Source organism: Melanostigma gelatinosum (genome assembly GCF_949748355.1).
Source record: "Melanostigma gelatinosum genome assembly, chromosome: 17".
Lineage (NCBI taxonomy): Eukaryota > Metazoa > Chordata > Actinopteri > Perciformes > Zoarcidae > Melanostigma > Melanostigma gelatinosum.
Genome location: NC_136650.1, coordinates 10,810,028 through 10,828,286, shown reverse-complemented (window position 1 = coordinate 10,828,286; position 18,259 = coordinate 10,810,028). Strand labels below are relative to the sequence as shown.

The window sequence follows — 18,259 nt, the reverse complement described above, 5'->3', positions numbered from 1 at the left end:
GTTTGTGGCCATGTTTAGGCCCGCGCATCACTGACATCTATTATGAATGTGACGCTATGTCACCTAAGGAAGTGGCTGAGCTGTCGGGCATTACAATATCTATACTTTATAAATAAAATGCATTATCCATATTGTGTTTTTCCCACATTTTATACATCAGTACTATTTATGGTTTACTAAGAAAGCTGCCATGCTGTTACTTTATTGGTTACCCGAGCATATTTCCTTCCCTCCGGGGCTTCCTCTGTTTGCTCATCCATTTTCCTCCACTTCTTCCTTTCCCTCTGGAAACCTCTCCAAATTAGGACGTCTGTCCTCTATTTCTCATCTGCTACCCTCCAGTCATTTCTCTCTCTCTCCTCTTAGTGTGCTTCAGCACATCATCTGCAGTCATAGTCACAGAGGTTGATGGTTAAAAACAATGGAATATGGCTTTTAATATGTGGTTTCCAAAGTAACTAGATGTCCTAAAAAAATGGGTGATCAGGTAGTATCAGTATTAGAAGCTCAGACTGACCCTCCGGTGGTCATATACAGTATGTTGTTGGATTCATTAAGGGGGCTTGACAGCGTGACACAGAGCTTAAAAGCATGTCACGCGAGTCAATCCAGAGAGACACGATTCAAAATGCCGCTTAATAGACTGATTCACCATGTTATAATGTGGTGATTTTGGCTGACTGGGACTAATGAATATGCAAACAAATACAAACAGTAATGAGAATGACAACATAATACACACAACACAATAACAGTGATTTCAGATCAGTTGTACAAGGCATCCAGAGAGCGGCAGATTTGCGATACCACATCCAATCAACCCTTTTTCTCTCTCAACGGCTTATGATAATTCACAGCCAGTCAACCTAATCACCACTACCCACATAATAAGAAATTCTTGCAGTTTGGCAGTGGGGGTGAGACAAGCATAAGTCACACTGCACTATGCTTCCTTTTCCAGAGTAAAACAACAGTCCGTCAAGGCCCCTACCAGTCTCCTTGCCCTCTCACCTCTCCTACAGTCCTGCTTTCCTCCCCTGTAACCTCAGACGTGCCTAACGACAGGTGCCCACGCTTCAGCTCCTTCAGCTTACTCTCACGCTGCTTTGGTGACACATGACAAAACAAGCCTTCGGACCCGCTGTTTGACCCGAACCCCACCTATTCTACTCCTTCCACACTTATCTGGTGTTGCTTTTGTCTTGAAGTCAACAACGTAAAATATTTCACCAAATAAGTCATATTAAACCAGCAAAACCTAATATCTTTTATTGTACAGTGACGAAAATGTTCTCGTCGATATTAAGGTTACAACAGCAAATGTTATCCCCACTAATTAAGACTTGGCAACTTAGCAAGCCAATAGCCAGTGGGCTGACGTTAGATAGAGTTCGCAAATGTCAATAATAAATACAGAAATAGCATTAGATGCAATAGCAGTTATTAATGCTTGCTAACAAGTAAGCAAGTATAAAAAGAGAATTATTGACACACATTGCTTTTGGTACAGTAACAGAACTTGCTTAAGTTCATTTATTCATTTGTCAAGATACATCTTTCACACCTGAATTTGCCCAATTAATTGCATTAACAAGCTGCAACTTGTATGCTGCATTCAAGAAAAGAAAAATCTAGAAATCTCTACAATATGTAAATAATGAAAGACTTTACTCAAAAAAATATCCTCTCATACTCATAAGCTATATTAATTTACCCATTCTGATCATCATCTTTTGCATGACTCGCATCACAACTTTAGAGATTAATATCATATAAAGACTGGTGAATTTCTACAGTGAGGTATTTTTCAATATAAATGATTCACATGACCACGGTAGTGTGCCTTTGAATCTCTCTGACACCACCAGCTAACAATATTCAAGTCCTGTGCTTTTGACCACTGTATAAATGCAATCCAGACATCCTAACCATATTTCTAATGATTAGAGTCTGAGATTATCCAGACTGCGGACAGGCATCCACACAAACCTAGTTTCTCTTCAGTAAATGGTTTAACAACACATTTGCTTGCTCGAAAAACAAATACATCCACTGGATGGAATGGACAGATTGACAAATTGCATTGATCAAATATTCATGTAGTGATCTGATACTTCAGAAGTTGTTTATGAGAATCCGACTTTACAGTTTCTTACTGTAAAACATAAACTTGCATCTCAAGTGCATAAGTTATGTCAATACTTATAATGGAATCTAAAGTCTACACAAGTCTTTGAATCTGAATGCATGAAGACCAGAAGCTCATCTGCTTGGATGGATATTCTAACAGGGTTAATTATATCAATTTGACTCATCTCAAAAGAGACTGCAGACATGCTGTATAATGATGACAGTGGAAATCCCTTTTATGCCCTCTATATCTCCACAGTAACATTAAAGTAATCATCGCAATAATCATTCCTCTTTTTACTCGTTTCATAACAATCCGATAGCATTCGCCTCTCGCTTTACCAAACACTATATGCGTTAATCCTCATTGTGCCCTAAATGTGTGAATTGACTTCATTTTATTGTCTTGATTTGGTTTTTAGGCAAAATGTGGGCTGCAGATACCTCCTCATGGAAGCATATCCTGATTATACATTTTAAAACAAGACCAGATGTTCAGGTCTGTGTGGGAAGGTTGGTGTTTTTCACAAAATAGTCGAAATGTAGGAAATCAGTAAGTGGTGTAATGAAAGTCTTTGAATTGTTCTCAATTATTCATCGAAGGCACTCCCTTGTTTCTAGTTAACAATTGCTTTATCTTTCTCCAAAACTCCCACTATGACTTTATTTCAGAATTCTGTGACCCACTTTCTGTTGCATTGACCACAAGTGATTGCATTTAGATTTTGTGTTGCGTATCGACAGCGATGACATATTAGCAAATCCTCAATCCGGTAATTCCCAATCTTAATCCTGAAAGTCTGGCAGAGAAAGACATGTACTGTTTCTGCCATTGTTTATCGCTTGCATTTCATCCATCTATCCATCCATCCATGCCCAAAATGCTTCATATGCTCCCTTGGAGTTTACACATTATTAATTCTCAGACAGCTGCTCAATTCTCCGAGGTCTACTTGTTGTCCCACTAACGTCTTTCTACTCCAACAATTTATGTCCTGCGACCTCACCAGCCGTTCACGATTACTATGGCAAAACATCAGTGAGTGACATGAGGCCAGTCATTTCAAATGGCAGCTTATGACACAGGAAGACATCAGCTACAGCTACGCAAGGCCACGGGACAAAAGTAACTGAGGCGACAAGGCTGTGTAATGTGAAGGACTTGATGTCAATTTTCACCAAACCAGGACACCGTGCTCGTCTGTCTGCCTCATAAGAAATGAATACAAAGCAATGGTTCAACCATTGGTCTTAGAAAATAAATATTTAACATATTAAACTGTTATATTAACAAACACACTGAAAGCCATGAAAAAAAGCACCACTTGTTGACCTTATATAAGGTTATTCAAGCATAGATTAAAGCTGCTGACATAAATTACCTTGACATTCTTAAGTGTAGCTCTGTTAAGCACTTATAAGCCAAATTATCAGAAGTGAAAAAAACCAAACTGGCATTTCCATTAAATGAAAACTGAATCGACGTTCAAACCCAAGGATAACCACGAGCTGAAGAGCCAACAACATAATGTGACGGATGCCCAATGAAGACAATTAAGAGATTTAATTTTGAAAATGTCACACTGTCTGTTTAAGGCTCTCTCTGGATAAATCAAGCACACCTCAGGAGGCTTCAATATCATTCAAAAATGATAACATGCAAACACACTCTGTCTTGCCTCTTAACGCTGCCTCTCTGTCACCCACTTTCCTGTCTTCACTGTTAATGACTATGTTAACATGCACAATAGTATCACAGTAATGGATGGTTTATTGGATTATCCTGGTGTCCCAGGCAGCCATAAAACGCAAAGAGGGTTCATCTTCAAACTGGCATAAACTGGCAGGGATGTCAAGGAGTTGAAAATAGATTATGCTCTGAGAAAAACATAAAGCAGGGTTATGCTTTAGGGCGTGGCTAGCTTGTGATTGACAGGTTGCTACCACGACATTGTCTGGTCTGGGAGTTTTCCGCATCGTCTTCGAACGTTAAACCTTTTCACAGTGTGTTTTAACTTCATAAAAGTTCATTCGAACATTTTGACAACAACCTAGTTGGCGAAGGCCAAAATGCCAAAATCTAGGCAGTCCACAAACCAATGGGGGGGTGTTACAAGGACTACGTCCACTTATTGTACACAGTGTATGTTAAAAACCCAACATCAAGCTGTATATAAGCAGCTGGGTTCAGTAAATAAGGTGGCAAATGCCCAGTAAACACAATCAAAGTCCAAATATCTATTTTAAGGGTCTGCTAAGCTACCCACCAAACAGAATAATGACAATAGACAGATCTACCAAACCCTGGACTATCTTCAACAACATTGTTTTGGGATTTTTAAAAATAAATGAGTCATATATTATCCGTGCATAGAAGGGGCAGGATGGTTTAACAAAGCTTAGAACCCTAAAACTACTTTGTTGTGGCTGGTCATGAAAAAAAAGTCCAGTCTCCAGTCTTGATCGTCAGGTAAATGTATCTTCGGTTCTCTTTGGTAAATCCAAATAGATTACTCACACTGTCTGTCTTTCTCATCTGGCTCGTGCTTTGTTTTTTCCTTTGTTAATGCTTCCTAAAGAAGGCGAGTTCGACCCGTCATTTATTACAATAGTGGTTCCGAGATTAGCAAAGAACACAATCGATTTGATAATCTCGGTAATTTTAATGAGGACCTGATTCATGATGAAGTTTAATTTCCCTGATTAAAACATTTAACCATCTAATTAAAAAAACTCCCTTGAAGAGAACGGAAATTGTGAGTACAATTACATATTTCTTTCAGGTATTCCCAACTTTGCGGCTGAGATGCCACATGGTGTAGCTTGTTTTTGGAATAAATTCATTTTAACAACATTACCAATTAAAAGACAGCATTAAAGATGCAATTTGAGAAAATGGTGAAAAAAGTATGCCTTTGATTTACTGTTGAGTTTGTGTGTTTCAAATGGAGGAAACAATAGCCTGCTCTAGAGTTCAGACGAGGTGAGTGTCAGTCATGTGACGCTGTGATTTGAACAATCTTTAAAAGAAAACGCAAGCCCTTCAGTTACATTCATGACACCGAAAGAGAGATCAGTGTGTGCGTCTGCTGTTTGTGTAAGGCGTGTGCATGCGCAAACGTGTGTCCGTGTGTGTGTGTGCGATCCATTAATCACTCTCCCCATAACTACCATTTCCTTGTTAATGGATCTAACCTTTTAATCATCATTTTGCCCTGTGTCCCAGTGCATGTGTCTGTGTGTATTGGTGTGAAAGAGAGACAGAGAGAGAATTAGACAGCGGAGGTAATTTGGCTTAACTAGCGGGGCGATTGTAACTATGCAGACCATGAATCTTCCAAAAACAGACACGTGCGCGCACACACACCCTGTGCACGTGGATGCATGTGTGCACACACTTACGCAGCAAATAATTAAATTTTATCTCAGATAAGCAGGAAATCATAATCTACCAATAAGAGCATAGAGGGCATCTTTCACTTTCTCTCTCCTCTTGTTTGCTCTCTCCCTCTCTCTATCTCTCCCTCTCCCTCTCCCTCTCCCTCTCTCTCTCTTCCCCTGCAGAATTGGGAATCACATGTTGTATGAAGTGGGAAAATCTCATGGTCACTGTCCTCTATTCTGTTCCCTTGTTTAATTAACTCCGTATGGCAATTGAACTAAAAGTCACCGGATTGTCTGAGAAAGGTTTATTATTGCAGCTCGCTGATTAGAAATGATGCCTATTGAACCAAAGGGACATGGTCCGTTCCCCACAGTGAGAGAATTGCTTTTCAGCAAATGACCAAGTATCAAGAGGACTCATTTCATCTCGCCATGACCCACATACGTTTCCCTCAGCTCAGCCAAACACAGATTTTCTTGCTTAGCACTACGTCAGTGATGGTGCCCTCGCACACGCCTGATATAATGAAAGCAATCTATTTCTGACCTTCGCCAGCACTTCATGGAACTTATGTTGATGATGCAATTCAAGAAGACAAAAAAAAAGACACAAATTCTCCAGAACAGTGAATAAGTCTCTTCTGTTGTATTTGTTAGATGTTTCCAGCTTTTGTGATCCTGTACAAAACTTGCATGAATTGAAGCAGAATAAGATTTAGATTATGATTTTATTTTATGTAATTTGCGTTCATTGTAACCATAAAAAAATCCCACAACTGTCATGAACTTTCAATTCAAATGTAGCTAAACTCTGATGATATATGAGTTAGCATTGCATGTGACCTGTAAATGAACTTGTTTGTGGCAAACCGTGCTGGTCGTAACATCTTGTGGGGCACACAGTTGGCATCTTTTTCAGATGTATTTTCTTTTGTTGGGTGGATTTGTCCCATAAGCAGAACTCTCTCCGTGGGTTTGCGTATCCCTCACCCAAACTAGCGAAGGCTTGTGTGTGTAGAATGCGCATTTGGCTTCAAGAAGAGGAGCCAGCAGGAGAGAGCCTCTTGTGTGGCGCCTTACTTAGGTTCAGGTTGGATATTCTTCATTCCAAAAATTTGTTCCAGGTGGATGCTCACATCCACAGGATCCAAAGTGAAATGAAGAGCTCGTTCCCAATTAGTTTCGAATTTTCTGTTGCTTCCACAGGATTACGCGCACGCAAGACAGCGAAACCGTATTGAAGAATCTAACGCAACAGCCAATCAGTGTAGTGTTGAGTCATTTTGAGACTGGACAACATGTTTTGGGTTTTGTTTATTGGTTTCCTATTTTATTTTGAATTTCCCTGTCTCTTATGTCCAGTGTTCACTTCACTTCCTGCCTTTGTATGCTTTCCAGCCTGTGTGATTGTCTGCCCCGCCGCTGATTGAATCCTCCTGTGTCTAATCACCTGCACCTCCCCAGTCTATTTAAACCCTGTGTGTACCCTGTCTCAGTGTCAGTTCGTCTGTTGTGCTACCTGCTCTGTAATGCTTCACGGTGTGTTCCCTGCTAGCCTGTATGAATCCCTTGTGTGGGTTTTTTTTATTTACCTGATCCTGTTTCGTGTGTAAGAAATTTGAGTGTAGAACTGTGTGTTAAGAAATTATAATAGAAGTGTTTAATGATTCATATTTAAGAATTCATAATTAGTCATAATCAGAAGTGTTTTGGAAATGCATAATTAGGATAATCATAAAAGTGTTTTAGGATTAGTAGCTAGAAATGTATCTTGGTAGAATTTGTAGACATGAAGCTTTTGCCAAAAGTTGCAAAGTCTTATCTTTTATATAGAATGTTTATCATAGAAGGGTTAAGCCATAACAGACAGTCATTGAATGTGTTAAGAGTAAGGGTTAGGGACAGAGAGATTTCTAGACAGGCAATTACAGATCACACCCGTGCGAGGGTCCTGCGAGGAAGTTGGCCAATAGGAATTGAGACAGACAAAAGGGGAGGGGTTTCAAACTGTTTGTGGGAGGTTTTGTTTAAGACTTTTTTCTCTCTCTCTCGTGCTGGCTGCCAGGGGACACGCGTGTCTTCTGAGGAGCTGAGGGGAGTTTTTTTGCACGGGGTTTTTCTCTTTATTTTATATTCTGTTTGAAGTGTACTTCACTGTATCATTGTATTTGCTTCAGTAGGATTAAAATCCTTTTAATTGTAAACCAGTTTTGGTCGCTTTATTAAGACGCGGCGCTGCTAAAGACTGCAGCACCGCGTGCGTACAGGCTTACTCTCACTGTGGGCCAGCTCTGGCTCCCACACGTGTCTCGCACGTTCCGTTTTGTCTTGGATTTTTGGTTACACATTTTTTGACTCCCCGGCTCTGCAAGTTTTGAACATTTTCTTTTTCATTAAAATCACTGTTCATCATTCCTTTGTTCCCACGTGTGTCTCTGCATTTGAGGTCCATCCCCAAATACTAATTTTGCCTTCAACCTTGACAGAATAAAACCCAAGTCCATGACAGGTTTCTATTTTGAAGGAGCTACAAGTTCTAGTTTTGTAGTCCACTTCGACCAAAAGTATGCAAGAGGTGACAAGGACCATTGAGCAACAATATCAAACATGATCTCTGTCTCTGTTTAGCCATGTGCAAATCGAATAGACCGCTCACTCGCATAACTTGGTAATAATTAAATTGCCGGGTTAAAGGAACATGTTGAATGTGAATAGAGACACAGACGGATGCTATTAGGCACTATTGATTGCCTGGTAGATTCAAAAGGCAAGGAGAGTTTAACAGCTTATCTGAAATGAGCTTCTTTCTGGGTATTGTATTTCTTGCAAGAGTAGCTCAATAAAATATTTCCATAAGTAAAGGGAAGCCACATTGTCACTGATTGAGCTTGGGGAATTGGTGTACTATGGCGGGACGGCAACCTGGTGCTGTGCAAGGTCATTTGTTCCGCTGCATCTCCTACGTTTGTTGAAACAATGAGCATCTACATTCATTTCCGCACTTGTCTTTTAGGACCAGTACATCCGTCTGGTTCTTGTTTTCAGTTTTCTTTTGAATTTATGATCCCTCATTTTTGATCACGCGAACACATTATCTCATCACAGCTCATCGTGAATTGGCAGACGCACAAAGGAGTACCTTCTCATAGCTTCAGCTTAAAGCACTGGAGGCTGGCTGCACTTCACTGCAAATCTAACGATAAGTAATGGGCCATAACAGGTGTCTGTGCTGTGTTTGCCGTGCTTATTTTTAATGGCGATTAGACAATGTTGAAGATAGATCATTTGTGTGAAATTAGTTTCAATGAAGTTTGTAAAATAATTCTAATTTGTCTTACTTAACAGCCCTGTGCCATTACATTATGATTTAGCAAAACAATCAAAAAATAACCTGAAAACTTCTACCTCGTCTTTACCATTTTTTTTTTTTCACAAGAAAAAAAAAAAACACAAGTTATCACTAAAGCGATAACTGGTCCTACCTGGTCCTGAAGTTAGCAGGATGCGGGTGTCCATCATACAAGGACAGGAAGTCATATTCTTCTTCAATGGCAAATGACAAGAACATGAGCTGGATCCTACTTCCTTCCTCCCCGACAATGACCCAGGTGCAGTTGGCCCCGTTGGGGTAGCCATAGGGAAAGCCTGGCGATTCTATACTGCCATTTCGGCCTTTCAGTGTGCCACCACATGTGTAGATGAAACCTAAAGGGGAGAGAGAGACACAAAAAGAACATTGCATTTATTTTAACATGGTTTAATTGATTCTAGCAATGGGAAAATAAAACACATGCAAACAGCAAGAGGATAGAATTTAAAGTACAAAGCAGACCGTGACAGAAAATTGGAGGTGTCTTAACTCATCCATGTGCATGTCGTTAGCATTAGTCAGTGTGTGTCTTGCAGCACGTAACAACTGGAGGGTGCACTCACACACACAAACACAAAAACACGCGTACGCACACTTTCTCTGTATCCCTCTGGACCCAACGGCACTACAGGTACAACTTTTGTTTGAAATAAATTGGTTTGAATAGTGCCAACCTACTGAGCCATTAAAATATCGGGGGATAACTATTCCTCGTTTATTTTACAGGCAACAGCGCTAAAAAAGTGCCAGTCTAGTTCTCAAGCAAACAAATGCTTTACATCAATGTAGGATTAAGCCATAAATCAGAGTGATAAGTAGGTCAGCTTGGGTCAGATACATCCTGGTTCTTTGATGCTGGTGTATGATTACATATTAATGCAATATACACTGTAGCTAGGGCCAGCACTTTTGAATCAGGCATTTGTCGGAAAGTGTTATCGCTCCATGGATCTGCAGTTTGTGGTGCGGCTAGGAACTTGTTCTTTGCAAACAGTCTCTGTGCCCACAGCGAGGGCACAGGGGAGGGTCCGTTTCAAAGCAGCTCCCCAGGAGCTGGTACTCACATTCAGCATGGGGGGGTGCTTGAACCCAAACTCAGTTGCTACTGAGCTACCCCCTTCCACCTGACTTAATAGGCGAAATCAATAAGACCGGAGCATTCTTTCGGATTCACCCCGTGTGCCTCTAAAAGATCCAAAGCTGGCTATTTCTTCCACTTTGCGAATCAATTACTGACATGTCAAAATGCATGACAACAATAGGCCTGTGTCAGTCAGCTTTATAACAATGCCTTTGAACGTGACTCAGCCATTCATAACTGAAGGATGTAAGAATTTATTTGGATTTTGAATGCAGCATATCTACATTCACGGTGTCCGCTCGAATGAAAAAAAAACGAGATATTACGCAAATGCAAACTGGGACGGACAGAATAAATAAAACTAGACTCATCGGGCTACTATTGGCTCTTCATTGTGAGAGAGAGCAGGAGGACATGCCAAACTAACAACGACATACATCAACTGCAAGAGGCGTTACTGTATGCTGACTTCGGCCTACTGTAGTGTAGGACATCCGCCCAGCATACACAACATGTCCCAGTGCTGGATGTCCAAGCAATAATTTATGACATTATTTTTGAATATCGGAACACCTCAGTGTGCATTATCTGGCTTGAGTTAGTTTATATTCAGTGTCATAATTTATAGATAAATCTATGTCTATCTGATTCTCCCGTGCATTCAGTTATCATAAAGCATGGATTATTGTTTCCATGGTAATATTGCAGGGCAAACTACATACAAAATACAAGAAAATGGTTTATAACGTGTTGAAGGAACAATACTGTAAGTGTCCAAAGGAACAATATCAACAGACAATATGTCACGTTACAACCAAACATTGCCATATTAAAGGGCTGTTCATGTGGAGTAAGAGCAGTGTGTACAATTGATCCTTTGCGCTTCCTTTTGCAGGCTCCTTGTGCTGATGAATTAGAGGTGAAGCAAAGTCTGCTGCTGTACTCATTCTAAATCCCTCCGGGTTACAGAGCCTGCTAAATGCCTAAATTGTAGAATGTAAATGTGATTGATCTCCTTGAGCTTCACGGTTCACATCAGGGTCATTATCTTCTCCCTTTGATCTTAATCATCCTTTTATATCAGACACGCCACAGGTGTTAGATGAACCTTGTGAGCGTCCAGGAGTGAAGTCGGTCCAGAGCGTTGTATTCATTTATTTATTTTTTTGCGACGCTCTATCGATACGGGGCGGAGAAACTCTTCTCCTCTTCCACTCCACAGGAGAGTCAGCTTACAGAGTGGAACCCCTCGGATTTATCCCGCTCAAGGACAGCAAAGAAGAACATTGCTGTTATATCGGGCTTAATCCTGTGTCTTTTTGCTGGGAGATGATGTTGCAAATCACTATAATGTACCTCTGTGCCTGTTGACTTCTCTTTTTTGCATTTGACTTCGCTGGTACTAGAGAAAAAGAAGCAATAAAAAAAAAAAGCTCTACAATGGCTATTGATGCTGCAACAGTATGTGCCTTTTGAGTATCATGTGCTTAATTGGGAATTGCTCTCAGTGTGTATTTTAAAGTCCTTGCACTCCTAGGCCTTAATTGATCTCCTCTGAGTGCGAAGCTCAAATCAGGATGATCATCCCCCTGCCTTTCATGTTTATGAGCCTTGTTATTTGCCATGGCAGCCAGGGCCACAGGGACAGCACGGCGATCCCACTGGATGCTTTTCCAACCAATTATCCAAGATGGAAGCCCAACCAAAAAAAACGTGTGTGGGTGTTTGTTCGACCCTCATTTACCCAGACAATTCCAGGACCATCACACAGATATAATGACCAATGGCAGCCTGAGCCACAATTAAGGGCCGGTGTCTCGGCCCCTTCACAACCAATCAGAGCTGAGATGTTGAGGAACCGGGAGGGACGGGCAGAGTCATATGAGGGCGCAGACAGTAAATGTATACTAAGACGGTCACATATCCTCACAACATACACATCCATATTACTTTTTGCGTCATTCGATTTACCTTGAAGGGAAACAAAGGGCTGAAAATGCCACTGCCAGCTCTTCTTTAAGACACTCCAGAAGAGCAGAGCACAGCAAGAAAATAACTTATTGAACTGCCATTGTTGGCTCAAAGGTAGGGGGGGATTTATGCTCCATGAAGCAGTGGTTCACCTGAGGACAACAAAATATTCACAGTTTCAAAGAGAAGGCAGACATATCGGAGCCTCTGTCCTACGTATTTCATGTTTTTAAAATGAAATCCTTTGTGATGCATCAACTCCTGCATGTCCCAAGATAACACTCAAACAAGTTCTGAATACAATCAATAATTTCAATTATTAGTTTGTAGCTGTTATGAAGTCTTTAAACAACATTGTCCGCCATGAGGATATACTTTGATATATTATTTTAAAGTTAAAGCCAGTTAGGTTGATGCCGCCAAATGATTTCATTATCAAACTAATTGAATATCATTTTTTCATTTTTAAAGGTGTACTTTACAAGGGAGGAAAAATACATTGTCATGAGTTAATGCACCTTTCTATCCAGTTGCTTTTACAATTACCTTGTTTCAGATGGCTTGTATTGAAGAGGTAATTTTTCTCTGGTTCTAAAGACGAGTTAATGGATCACATTTATTTTTCCAATGAGGAAGAGATCTACTTCCATCTGTAGGAAAGACATGTATTGGAACACAATGGTGCTCAATGGCTGTCAATATGTCACACAGCCACGTACACTGATCGACTGATTGTTTTGTGGCTGTAATCAAGATTGCGTAACCCGGTGTGTTGACATGAAGCAGTGCTTCAAGCAGAACCATTATGAGGACAAGATTTAGGACTAAGCTCACACTGAAACCGTATTACTGATGAAGGAATTGTTCTGCCAGACAGGACCTCACACAATGGCCTTTTTGTCACATAACACAGAATAGAGGCCAACAATTAAGCATAATATAAGGTGCAATTTGGGCTTTTTTTTGGAGTGATGATGCTCTCAGTGAGGTGTTAACTGAGAATTAGATTAGCACCCACAATTAGTCTAGTTAGGAGTTCATAAACAGCTCCTGAATGGGACATGTAGACAACCCAGTGGTGAAACTCTGTTGTAATGGTGACTATCGTGGTAATATGGCGAAAAGCAATAATTTTTCGGCTGCTAAAAATGAAATCCTATCTGTTATTTATGGGCTTGAGTTCTCCTGTGAATGTTATACGCAGCCGGTCATTCTATAAAAAGGCCGAGGGACACGATATCTGCAAACAGTGCAGCTCACGCAGGGAATCTTGAAGTTTGTTCTCACTCATATTAAAGTCATGACAGGCGTCAAATGTTTAAGTACCTGAGGTCTGTTCCTGTCCTGTAATGTTAGTCGCGACTACCTTTCCTTTTAAATCTTGAAAATGGAATAATTCATGTGTTTGTCATGTTCCTTGTGATCCGATCCTGTATTGGGAGATAGACTTTGACTTTCTGCTCTGTTGTCCCTTATGATCCAAGTATTTTATGATGTCTTTTTAAAAATGATCCCTCTAGTGGTTAAAGTATGTTTTTGCATGAAGCGTACTCAACCTTGTCCAAGGTGTGTGGAACCAGGTCATTAATTCACAGGTACCTTGTTGATAGGATGAATTTCACGTAGTGACATGGAATAATCACATTTATATTAGTCTGTGTCTTGTATCACAACCAGATCCTTTTGTATTGTTGTATTCACTTTGACATATTATGCATAGATTTTATAGATTTTTTCGAATGCGCATTATAGTTCAGGCAAACCGTGTGTGTGTGTGTGTGTGTGTGTGTGTGTGTGTGTGTGTCTACGGATGTTTGTCTCGCAGGCAAATGTTGGAGGGAGATAGAAGGCAATACAAGGCTGTGAAATAAGGAGACGAGTTCAACAGTTGGTCTTCGCCGAATAAGGACTTGTTGTTGCACACATAGTATGAACTTGATATTTTATCTGGTAAATCTGTCCGGGGGGGTTTCCACACACTAGCCAGTGTCATGGCTTTTGGTACGTCCGCAGACACACAGACTACAAAGGGCCTGCACGTCCACCCTCAGCCATACAAGCACATGCAATTCCTTTCTTCTATTTCTCCAATAATGCCACTGTAAGGTTAGCACCAACATCCTCAACAATATTCCATAAATGTTAATTTCAATCTAAACTCAATTATAGTTGCACTGGCTTGATGTGTAACATGAAACCGTTGACTTGTAACGTCACATTTTGTAGCCTCCAGTCCAAACAGGGAAATATGACCGAGTCCATCACCCTCTTATCTGAACTCAACAGATTGGAAGGTGTCTTAGTCTAAATGAAGTAACTTCATTGAATTGAATGGATACAGGGAGGGGTTGAATAAAGAGAGAAATGGAGAGAAAGGGACAGAGATGGAAAGCAGAATAAACAGAGAGAAAAGGACATATTTCCCCTCGTTCATCATTGCGCAGAGAATGAAAGGATGATTTAAAACTCATCAATCTGAGAGCAAAAAGGCGACAGTGTGGGAGGCAGAGAGAGAGAGAGAGAGAGAGAGAGAGAGATAAATATAAAAAGAGAGGGGGGTGAGTAAAAGCAAGGGAGATTGAACAGAGGAGAGAGAGAAACAGTCAGAGGGAGACAGGGGTGAAAGAGAGATTTCTAATTATGCTGACTACCAGACCGAAACTGACAGCCATTATACACACACAAACACACACACACACACACACACACACACACACACGGAGACAGGGTCACAGAAAGACAGGCATACACAAACGCATACAGAGAGGTTCACACAGACAAACACTCTGATGTACACACCAGCACACATGCACTCGTACACGCTGATTTCGGAGGGATACACACGCACACAAAGTCATGCATTATTTCACAAACACGCACACACACACACACACACACACACACACACACACGAAAAGCCTGCTCTATAACCCTGACCGCAAGAGCCTTTCGTCACTGGGTTCAGCGCACATCCACGCTTTGCTCGATGCAGCCAAAAGCCGGCACGCAAGCCATTGGAAATAATGGGTTTCAGAGCGTCTTTGTCGCATTCTGTGTGAAAGGCCATTTACTAGTGAGCCAGTCTGAACCCACTGACTTTGCTGCCATTCACTACACCTTTAGTTCACCACCCCCCATACAGACACACACACGTGTTGATATGCTGAAATAGTATGCCTCTACATTTATTCAACGCTATTGATACATTCAGGTAATTCAAGATGACTACAGTCGCCGCCCTCTATAAAGACGAAAGCTACACCAACTTTTCAGAGCTACGTGTGGAGACCACAGGGCATGTGTGTTTAGTACTAAAAAAGACTTTGGGTGGAGAATCACGAGGTGTCTTCCCCCCAAAGACTTGAATAGAAATGCTAATTGACAAGCGGTACAAGATTTGCAGTTGGGCTGGGTGGCTCCCAGGTGTGCATATATGCACTGATACTAATGAGGAATAGGGTTTAGCTGGAAAAGAGCGTGCATGCTCAGCAAAACCTTCCCTGGATAAAAGAAGCTTAAAGACAAAGAAGAAAATCTGCTTCTTGAATTGAGTGGATTTAATGAACCCTGGACTACAATAGTCTCTTTCCTCAAAGCAATATCTCCTCTTGAACATCTTGGATAATACACGGCAGCAAAAAAGAACACACACAAGCTTAACAAGTGGCTTATGCCGGCACTCGTCACAAAACTTTACTTTTTACACTCCTGTTACGTTTTCTAAAAATGTAGCCTGGGTTATTTTTATGACTTTAAATAGCACATCATCAAAAGATGTGTGTGACCGCTGCTACCAAAAACAAGCAAGGTGCACTGGAGGCTCCGAATTGCCGGTATAGGTATGAATGTGAGTGTCTGTCTGTTTTTGCCCTGTAACCTGTTCAGGATACTGTACATCCTACAGGATGTGCATGGCAGCAATGCCAGAGCAATGACTCTCTCTCTCTTTCTTTTTCTCTGAGTTTTCTCTGGGTCCAAAAATGCAGGTCCCACATCAGCTTCAATTACATCTCGTTGCTGGTGCAGCAGGGGAGCTGCAGCAGAGGGCTGTGAAAATAGAACGCATGGTCGTCTGGCAGGAAAGGTGGCCAAATACACAGAAAGCTGGTTAGGTACCTGCTCGCTAGTGTCATGGAGCGCTGTGACAAAAAATGACCTCGCAAACATCAGGACGGGGGGGAGGAAATGTCGTCCGGCAATTAAAACTTTCCAGAACTGTAAAATGCTTCCTCAAAATATCGTAAATGGTGCAGTGTCGTTGCGTCCGACGAGTCTTCAAAATTGATTCTCGTTTGCATTTTGTCTTCGCGAGGGTAACCTGTGACAACACAGCCACACTACGGCCCCTTGCGTTTTCTTGATTCAGCACCGTGTGCCCTCGGCCAGAAGGCCAATTTCATGCTTACAGACACCAGCTACCTCCAGCCTCTAAAGACGGCGAGCAAACAACATCATGATGTGGGTGAAATGATTTAAGCCGAACCAAAATGGATATAAATGTAGATGTATAAAGTAATAAAAGTCCGCCAAAGCCATGGAGTAAGATCATGTGACTTCACACATCCTGATCTAAGCTCATTGATTCTGAGGCAAAATCAATTACCTTGCTTGTCATTTTCCACGTGGAACCCTGTGATCAATACAGCCATTTCCACATGGTGCAGACTACTAAATGAGGAAACGGGTAAATTACCCTATTCTTCATTTAAATGGGACCTGCGTTACCCACTCAAGGTTGCTGGGCGTCCCCTTGGTCCTACTTGGGGGGGCCAGCAATGTGCACACCACACATCCTGTCATGCAAAATATGACTCTTCTCCTCAGCAGTGTAGTTACAGCAACTCTGCGAAGAAATACGCTTTAAATTCTCTTCCATCCCTCTCCATTTGTCCGTCTCTCTTTCATCTCTCTCCCGCTGTCTCCCGCCGTCTCTCTCCGTCTCTGCCTCTCTATGGGGGCCTCAGTGATACCAGATTTGCTTAAAGGGCTATTCCTCCTAATCTCACAGACTCATTTATGATTAAAGAATGGCTTTCCCGGAGGAGCACACTGACCAATCAAATCATTGCAGACAGACAAACCTGCCATTCCGTATTCAGAGCACAGCAGCACTCAAGCTCTCAGGGCAAAGTGAGAGGTGTGTGTAAGTGTGCACAAGCACGTGTGTGCACGAATGCAGCGTTGGTCAATTTAAATGAGCTGTGCGTGTCTCTCGGAAATGATAGTATCTGTTCATTTTCTCTGGGTGGTTTTGGAAGAGAGAAGGATGGAAGTGGTGGATGTGGGGAATGGGGGGGTTGGGGGGTTGACAGTGACAGAAAGGTAGGCAAACTAAAAGAAAAAGTGACCAAATCAAGAGTGGAGTGGTGGGGGCAGACAGGGGGGGGGAGAATGAGAGAAGAAAGAGAGATAGCTAAGGCTAAAATTCAAGAGAGAGAGAGCAAGAGAGGTAAGCATGTTTGAAACGTCCCATTGGTTCCTGCTGTCAGGAACGCTTGTCAGCCAAGAATTAGACTGCTCCACGCTGCCTCTGACTGACAGTCAGCCCGTGGTCTAGACTGTACCCTGGAGTGGTTGAGGCTAAATAAGGGAAATGCCTGGAGACAGACAGAGGGAACACACCGGGCTGAAAATCAATTTATAACACTGTCAGTCAGAGGCAGAAGGGGACGATGGGATAGAGATAAAGGGAGGGGAAAACGAGGAGGGGGGGGCAGCGTGAGACAGGGGGACGCATAAAAGGGAAAGACAAAGAAGATTTGAGAGAAACCGTAAACAAGTGGGACTGATCGAGAAACAACGGGAGCAGAGGGGCCTCTTTGTTGTGTTGAGGGAATCCAAGAGAAGAGGAAGTGTTGAAGAGGCGGGAGGAAGACACAGACCGACAGACACATGCTACTCTGCAAACAGTCAGTGAAGCCACCGCAGGTGGCAGAGCCTCTTCAGATAATACACCACTTTTGAGAAATAATCGGCCTACGCTAATTAAAGGCCTCAAAAAAGGCCGGCTTCTAAGAACCACTGCTATAATAAATCATGGAGACGTGACTGGAAACACTGGATTACTTTGTTAGTTGTGATCAACCGTGTCATGTTCAAGCCACTGTTTGAATCCTCAGAAAACTTGCTGCGCTGTGACAAGTATTAATTGAAATATTAATAAGCTAACCTGTAATCGCCATTCAGTCACACAGTGCCAGTGTCAGTTTTGAATCACTACACTATTGTTCAGGAATTGCCTGGCGGAGGAATAACTAATTATTATTCACCTACTTTAAGCATATCTAACACAGGGGGTTGGTTTTCCACCTTTTTACTACTGA

The 18,259-nt window shown here is 41.7% G+C and overlaps 1 protein-coding gene across 2 annotated transcripts in view; it reads right to left on the bottom strand.

The window, feature by feature from the left end:
• The window catches only part of csmd3b (CUB and Sushi multiple domains 3b), a gene marked incomplete at its 3' end in the record, with an annotated part of 316,085 nt that overhangs the window by 238,788 nt on the left and 59,038 nt on the right, over nt 1–18,259 (bottom strand). For both annotated transcript variants that reach the window (XM_079288066.1, XM_079288067.1), the window contains exon 2: nt 8,997–9,219. In XM_079288066.1, coding sequence (XP_079144192.1) covers nt 8,997–9,219 — 223 coding nt within the window. The remainder of the gene's footprint in view (nt 1–8,996; nt 9,220–18,259) is intronic.